Below are 8375 nucleotides of genomic sequence, written 5' to 3'. Positions count from 1 at the left end.
ATCTATGAGCCGTCCCAGATTGCACCAAGTATTTCTTCAAATTCATTTTGCACTTACATCTACACTCCGAAATACTCAATTTTATAGCACCCTCCTCCGCTGCCACTGTACTCTGTTGGACATATACCAAGGGCACCATAGCGCAGGAGTTGGCGCATAAATTGGGTTTCCATCTCTCCGGCGGCCACTTAATGGAGCTCTCCTCATGTGGCTGGAACAGAATCGCTCCATTGCAAAGTCCATGCTACTTTTCTTTGCCTCGCAGCACTTTTACTAGCATTATTACAAGCGTCGCTCACGAGCTTGAAGTGGAGTCGACCTTTCTTGAACTTGCAGCAGGCGCCGACTTCCTAATACGGGAGGCCGAGGACGACCAAAGGTAAAGGCGAAAATTACGCCGACACAGGCCTGTGGGTTTGGCGGCTGCCACTTGTCATCTCAGGAGCGAGGGGGATAAGCGAAGTATTCAGGGGATGTTCAAAAAGAGCTTTATTGAAAACACACAGCAAGCATTTTTGTAGAAAAACAAAAATAAGCAAGAAGTTACACGCACACAGCAAACATTTTGCAAATGAAAATAAGCAATACAGGAAAATGCAAAAAAAGGCAAAACAAGTGCGAAAGCCCTCCATTAGAGAAGAGGGCGCGGCGAGTTGTCATTTTCTGGACTTCGGTGAGTGACACGGCGGTGCTTGTTGAGGGCGCTGCTGGTTGAGAACGCCTTGGGACAGGCAGGGCACTGGAACGGCCTCTCGCCGGTGTGCTTTCTCGTGTGGCCGACCAGGTGAGCCTTCCGCGAGAACGTCGCCTGGCAGATGTGGCACCTGCAGGCCAGGAGCGTATGTAAAGCTAAACTACACTAGTGTAGTGTTAGAAGGCAAATCCAAGTCTGTCAGCTTTCGGTGGCGAGATCTGGTCACTCTGTACTTGAACGAATACCAAAAAAAAAACTGCGTCTATGTTTACGACCGCCAGGAAAGGCACCGAAAGGGTGATGTGGAAGAATATCGGATGAGTAAGAGAGCATTCGCGAAATGCGTAGCGATGCTCCTTCATTGTCGACAGCGAAGGCATGATTCTTAGAGCGGAATAGCGTGCTCCGTTTACTTGCGTCCACGTCTGTATGGTGATGTGTCACACCTGACACTTTTCAGACGCGACTCAGTGGGGGTCACCTTCAAATCAATCCGCTTTCTGTCCTGTTCATTTATACGCTAAGATTCAAAAGAAAGCGAACACGAGGATAACGCTCGATCACATATACGTAATTCAAATCTGCTCCGAACAATCGAACCCAACGTGGCCAGTTGAGTCTATAGCCTTAGGTTAACGTTACACATGTCACACTGCGGTATGAGACGCGTTTGGCGCATGATGACCCTAGTTGCCTATGTGCCATAAACTCAACGCGCCACAGCACAACTAAAGGCCCGAGTCCATTCGCACTTCCGAGGCGTCGCCCCACGCGCTGGCGCGTTGAACGCCGTGCCGCGTCGGGCGTCGAGAGAGGTACGCATCTCCACTCTCCGGGATCGGGCTCACGTCTGGGCACGCTTAGAATCACGCGCTACGGTGATTTGCTAGAAGCAATTCGATTGCATAGAGTGGCGAGAGGTAGTAATAAGCGCAATAAAGTGGTGTGAAAACGTGTGGAATGTATTTGGTACGCAAAAAAATTAAGCACGCCTTTTCACCGTGATCATGTATCTCAGCACTTGCACAACCCGCAGCGCCATCGACACTCGTTTACTCTATGCTCGCATCCTCGTATCGCATATTAAGGCTCGCCAGTCATAGCGACGGCCGCTTTTCCACTTCAGAAATCAATAATTATTTGTCCAGCATCGCCTCCATCTTCGCTAAACTACACTGGTGAAGAACAAGCCGAATGAGTGGGCAGGTTACCAGAACACCGTGCTTGGTCTCGTTCTGGAAGTCGAACGATCCGTCTTTGCGCCGGAAACTACGTGTGCAGCGCGCGCGCCAAATATCTGGCGGGCAGATCGGAGCTTCGAAGCAACATTGGTGGTGCTGGTGGTGAAAAACTTTTTTAATGTTCAAATAGAGTGTTGTGGAGTCAGAAAACTCCGCTGCATTGTCGGTATCCTCAATTTGGGACACCGCACGACGAGGCCCCGTCTCGCGCCCGCTTTACCAGAGCCCTTTGAGACTCCAGTGTGGAGCAGTTGAGGAGGGCAGCTTCCCATGCCTCTCGGTTACGGGTAGGGAAGGGGGAAGGTGAGGATTCTTAGTATATTACGACGCCATGTGAAAGATATCGCAGATCTCTCAAAAGTGCGGGCAACGCCCATCCATGTTCGGATCAGTGTTTGACTACGGCAGGACGGAGAAGTGTTCCTGTCTGCAGGCGCCGCATAGTTCTCTCCTCCGCCTTACTCAGCCCTCGGCAGGGGCCAGGTAGAGGCGCTGGCGGTCGGAGTAATGGACTAAAATTTCGCGCAACCGCAAAAGCGGTTCATCAGCTTCTGGGCCAGGAGAGCTAGGATGAGGAGCTCGGTGTGTAAGCGCTCGGGCAGCCGGATCAGTGGCCTCATTGCCTCGTAGAAACTGCTGGCCAGAAGCTCTGATTATCTGCCTGTGGGTTGAATCGGCAGCAGCACGTATTAATGTTCGGGAGGCAAGAGGTGATATTTCCTCTGTCAGATAGTGTTCACAGGGCTGGTAAGAGTGGGATAACCCTTCTCTATTTTCAATCCGCGGCAGCGAGAGCTACATGGAAACTTCCTCCGCTCGCGTTGAATTTGGGGTTCGAAATGACGGCCCATCGACATTCATTCCCCGGTGGACGACAGCGGCCGTGTAGAATCCCGCTGGTGACGGCTCTGTGATGTCCCCATAGGAGACGCCCTTTTTAGATTCATATTGCCTCAAGCGTGCGAGCCCGCGCTTGTCATCTGCCTTCATGTGAAGCCGTGTCCATGCTACGCGGGAGTAGAGCGACCCAAAGCATATGGCGCCACAGCACCGTGATGTTATCCGTCCCCTTTGCTATGCATATGTGTTGTATGTGTAAGCGGTCTAGCAGGCCACGCCCAGGACCCGTCTGCGAAAGTCGCGCATATTGGCTCATGAGAGGGGCACCCCTAACGCCTTAAAGGCGCTGTGAAACGCCTTACGAGGACAGGACATGAACTCACTTAATCACTGCACTGTGTTGCCATGAAAACCAGAGCCAAATAATACTCTTCTACACGTAGCAGACGACCCACAATCACGCGTCAAATTTGGCGAGCCCTTCCCGGCGACGTTTTCATGCTCGCACCCTCCTCCGTCCCCCGCATCTGCGTATACAAGGTGAGAGGTGGCCATTAGTTAGATTCGTTCAGACGTCAGACAGCTACCGTGGCCCCGGCCAATAAGCCGCATAGCTCCGGCGGGTCGGGAAGCTCCGCTCCCAGTGGGGTGTCGGCGAAGGAGCTCCTACCTTACAGCGTGCAAAAAGTGACGAGAGGAGAGGTAAAGGCGCGAAGACAATGAAATTCAAATTTTAGGTACAGATAACTCAGCTTCTACAAAGCGCATTTAAAAAAATCCTTGCTGGACACTATCCGTGAAACGGCGTGCTTCAATATCCTAGGCATAAGGCAACTTTATTAGAGCCCCCTTCACAGCCCCTTTAAGTTTAGCGTTGGAGGTGGCCACCGGGATGTGCAGTGCTCGCGTTCTCGCTTTCCTCATGATGGCGCCAATGCGCTCGTCTTCCTGTGTGGCGGTGCGAAGGTACGGCACGGCGAAGAGGATCCGGCTGGTCACGAAGGCATGGGTGAGCCATAGCGCGGCCCTGCCCCGCAGGCCACCCCACTAGTTGGAAACGCGGAGGATCATGCGCCCTACCTGTTCGCCTATGCGCTTAAGCTTCGCTAACTAGAGCCTGGCCCACACACAGTCGCTCGACGACAGTCGGTAGCATACGCATCGGCTATGGAGACGGCCCGCTGAAGGCAGTTTTCCATCTCCACAAGGCTCCTCTCGGGGGTCGAGATTGTAATATCATCTGCGTAGAGCACGTATTTTATGGCCCCTACCTGACCCAGTGGGCCGGGGAGATGCATCAAGGCGATGTTGAAAAGGAGCGGCTATTTAACCGCCCCCTGTTGTGTACCCCGTGTACCCATAGCATACAGGCCGTATTCCTCGTCCTCGAACCGAGGGAGTGCCTGATGCGTGTAGAGAAAGTCTCTAACATAAGCGAAGACTTTCGCCCCGAAGTCGGAGGTGTTCAGGTTAGACAGCATGCTACCATGTTTAACATTGTAAAAGGCCCCCTTAAGATCGAGGGCGAGTATGGCCTTGTCATTTTGTTGCATGGCTGTGGGTCGTACTATGTCCCTATGCAGCTGGAGGAGGACATCCTGTGAAGACATTAGTGGGCGGAACACGAGCATAGTGTCTGCAAAGAGGCCCTTACCCTCCATGTATGAAGATAGGCGATCCCGTACCATCGTCTCCATGACATTTTCCTCACACGACGTCAGAGAGATGGGTCTCAGGTTCGCCAACAGTTTCACTGTTATGCGATCCCGACCTGGCGCCGTACCTCGGTGCATTTTAGCCAGGGCTGTCTTTAGGTCATGCAACGCAAAAGGGGTGTCTAAATCTTCATTTGGCTTGCTGGAGTACGCGTTCTCGGGCCCAACCGGGTCTTCTGTGCGGCAGAGATACCTGTCGCACAAAGTGTCCGCAAGTTGCACCAGCGTAGCTTGGCACCCATGCAGAGCCCACAGGAGCTGTTTTTCGTCCTCCCTTTTGTTCCAGCGGCGTCTATGAGGCTGCGAAAGAGACGCCAAGTCCCCTTCGAGCTCATCTGACGCGCTGCAGAGTTGCAGGTTTCTTTCCAATTGGGGTCTTTGAGCTGTGCAGCATAAGCCGCAGCCTGTTCCGTAAGTTGTGCAGTGCGAGCTCTAAGCTTTCACTTCGTCGTTTGCTTTTTCCACAGTCTTGTTAAGCTCCGGCGCGCCTCCCACAGATGCACGAGGTAATTGTCCACTGCGGGGATCTCGTCGCTGGTGTGAAGTGTTTGCGTGTGTTGTTTCTGTGTGTTGATTACCTGTGCTGCCGACTCCGCATAGCCGTCGGAAAATAGTACGGGAGGAATGTCTTAAGTTCGAAATTGCTGCCAATTGGTCATTTTGGCCTGTCCCCAGTTTTTTCGGGCTGCCTTCGCCAAAACCGTGATACGGAGAAGGCAGTGGTCACTGCCTATGGAATCCCCCAGGTTCCCCATGTGGCGTCTGTAGTGTTCCTAATAAGAGATAAGTCAGGGCGCGTGTCACGGGCAACAGAGTTGTCCACACGTGTGGGACAAGCCGGGTCCGTAAGCAACGTAAAACGACGGCTGGAAATGAGCTCCGCCAGCTTGCGCCCCCTGGCTTTCTCGCAGTGACAGCACCAGTGAAGGCTGAGGGCGTTGAAATCCCCAGGGGTTCCTTGTCTGCCAATTTGAATCCGCGATAGAAATTTTCGCTGAAAGTAACGCGCGGCTTATGCCGGGGGCAGTATGCGCTCAGTACATGTATTGACGGGTCGCAATGCCTGAGAGGCAGAACCCTGATCATCGTGTATTCCTGCTCAGTTTCTAGGTCGAGATCGGCCTGGATCGCGATGTACGTCTTATGCACCAGGATTCAGGTCGAGCCCCCCCACCCCCCTCCACCCCCCACTGAAACGAGCTATACCCAGTGAATGTAGCATCATTACCGGACTACTACAGAGCAGGAAGCGCCGGCATGTCCCCGAGGGAGTGCAGGTAGAGCTGGACGTGTGACCGTTTCGTCCAGGCTCTGAAGCCCCTACAGTTCTATTGAATGATCTGGAATCGTTCTAATCTGTTCGCTTTCCGCGAAGATCTTCTAGCGATATTGATTCTTTTTATGGTTCTAGGTACCCACTCGTACCGGAGGCAGGCGCACACAGGGGCTGCACCAACGCCGCGGCCGTCGGGCCGGAACCGCTTTCTTCCGCTGCTTGGCGGGCAGCTGTTTTGCGCTTTAGCTGCGGCGTGTCGCAGCAGACGGTATTTTTATTTGAGAGCTGACCTGGGACTGCACCGCCTTAAGGACAGAGTCAGTCGCCTGGGCCGCAATGCCGAGAAGCATTTCAGCAAATCCGGACCTCAACATATCCTGAAAGGACTCGCGGACCGCAATCATGATTTGGTCCGGAATGGCTGCCACCCGCTCCTGTGTCCGTTCGGCTCTACGCTCCAGGGCCTCGAAGCGGCGAGTGTCAACGGAGGTCGAATCGATCACCGTGTCCGCTTTCAGCCGCGAGACGCTAGTAAGGCAATATTATACGGAGGATTCGTCAGTACCATTCTCTGGCTCAGTGTTTTGCGTGGGCTCAGACGGCCCGGCATGCTTGTTTTCTAGTTCCTGAATTTTACTGGCAAGAATTTGATTTTGGCGCCTGAGCTTTTTACCAGCCGCTGTAGGGAAGATTCGGTAGATTCGGCGGTTTCAGTGGCTCAGGCTGCTCGCGTCTAGCGCCGCGCGCATGCGCAGACTGGTTCTGGCTGACGCGCGGGACGCCTTGCGCGCGGTGCCGCGCGGTGCAAGTGTGTTTAGAGTTCGGGCTTAAGTTGTGACGTTCCGTCCATCTCAATGGCATTGCAATAGGAAAATGTGGCAGACGCCAGCTTTGCTCCTTAGGCAAAAGGCCATCACAACCTTACAACTACCTCGCGACCCTCATTTGGCGCTGCGCTTCTCGCGTTGCATCTTTCTCGCTGCCCCGCTTCTTCCGAGTGCGCTACACAGTCGCCTCACACACTCTGTGCACTTCACAGCTAGCCTCGCGCTACAGTGGAGTGCTAGCGAAGCATCACAGCGCGCTGAGATACGTTCATGCTCGGCAGTGGAGCATCGTCAACAAGTGGGCTCACTGCAGGCAATGCAGCTCTGCGCACGCACTTCCTCCACACGATACAAGGCTGGAATCCAAGTGCCTCCGTTGGTGTCTTCCCTACGCCTTTCCATCTCTTCGCACTACTACGTGCTGCATAACTTCACCTTCCTATCCCCTGTGTGATCGGAACGTGCCTTCCCTCCCAACGTGTCCCATTCCCCCGCCGCTGCTTCCCTTCGCTCTCTGGCGTTAGCTGAGAGTTATGCACCTGCGTTCAGGCTGCGCAAGCAGGGAAGGCGGCATCTGCCAAGTTACGCTGGCGTGGAGCAGCAATAAATTGGTGTAAGCGGGACCGTTCGTTTCCCCGAAAATTTCACGATAGCTGCGCTCCTTCTAACCAAGTATAAGCATAGGATAGAGGAAGAAGGAAGAGAAACACGCTCGTGGCGAACGAACCTGTACGGCCTCTCTCCGGTGTGGGTCCGCACGTGCTCGACCAGGCTCGACTTCTGGGCGAAGCTCCTCTGGCAGACCTGGCACGGGAATGGCCGCTCGCCAGTGTGCGTGCGGTTGTGTTTGGTGAGCTGGCTGCTCTGTCGGAAGGCCGCGCCGCAGTGAGTGCAGACGAAGCGGCAGATACCGTGGCTCCTGCACCCGTGCGACAACAGGGCCTGACGACGATCAAACACCTTGCCGCACAGGTCGCACCAGAAGCCTGTTCCCGCGTCGAGACCCGGAGGGCCGGCGGCCGCCGCTGCCGGAACCGCTTGTGGCACCGGCTGCAGGGTCCCCATGAAACAAGGGTCGACCGGGGGAGCCATGAACTGGTGGTGGGGCTGGTGGTATGGCGGGCATGGCGGGACGTAGGCCCTGGGATCTGAGACCCAGCGACAGCGCAGTCACATTAGATCTCTTTTACATAAGCGAGGTCTTAATAAACGGTGCGCAAATGGTAACAAACAGCATATATGGGAACAGTTATCGGCACTGATTATACTCAACACAAACACTGCGGGTGAAGCAACGGCAGAATTTTACAAACATAAAGTAGATAGCGACATTTGAATACACACACACTGCGAACGTTATAGGCATGCGCACTTATCCACAGACGAAACATCACCCAGCACTCACGTTAGAGAGGCGCTAGCTCACGTTACGGAGGCAGAAAACACACTCGGGATTTCAAATAATTGCAAGCACTCTCACAACGCCATCTGGCCCTCCCAAAAACAATGGCTCGTAAAGGTACACTGGACACTGCACTGAATTCAAAGCAGATATGGCTGGCCGCAATCTAGAGTTCTCGCGGTCCGACACAGCAATTCCGCTACTCAGCGACTACTCAATGATAAAGTCACTTCAGCTTCTTTCAAAAATCTTCGGATGCAGATCAAGATTTTGGAGTGTCCTGCAAGCACTAAGTGCACTTCGCATGGCCAGTCTCCTGCAAGAGAAAACAGCAACGTTTTCGTGAGTATGGTACAGTGAAAGCTATGACGGAATAATGC

General features: G+C 53.8%; 1 protein-coding gene across 1 annotated transcript; it reads right to left on the bottom strand.

Moving 5' to 3' along the window:
* Nucleotides 1-631: 631 nt before the first annotated feature.
* Nucleotides 632-7817, bottom strand: LOC144111939 (uncharacterized). The gene is made up of 2 exons (XM_077645055.1): nucleotides 7321-7817; nucleotides 632-824 (listed from the first exon to the last, which is right to left on the bottom strand). Exons 1-2 carry the CDS (start codon nucleotides 7683-7685, stop codon nucleotides 632-634), a joined length of 558 nt encoding a protein of 185 aa, XP_077501181.1. The 5' UTR covers nucleotides 7686-7817.
* Nucleotides 7818-8375: the final 558 nt, after the last annotated feature.

Source organism: Amblyomma americanum, chromosome 1, assembly GCF_052857255.1.
Source record: "Amblyomma americanum isolate KBUSLIRL-KWMA chromosome 1, ASM5285725v1, whole genome shotgun sequence".
NCBI lineage: Eukaryota > Metazoa > Arthropoda > Arachnida > Ixodida > Ixodidae > Amblyomma > Amblyomma americanum.
Note: the sequence above shows the minus strand (reverse complement) of the source record. Positions and strands in the feature narration are given on the sequence as shown.

What these genes read in the sequence shown, in the direction of transcription:
- LOC144111939 (XM_077645055.1), bottom strand. Translation starts at nt 7,685, where the DNA reads ATGGCTCCCCCGGTCGACCCTTGTTTCATGGGGACCCTGCAGCCGGTG. An exon ending in ACCGGAGAGAGGCCGTACAG is followed by an intron (nt 825 to 7,320) that starts GTTCGTTCGCCA and finishes CCTGGCCTGCAG; the next exon opens with GTGCCACATCTGCCAGGCGA.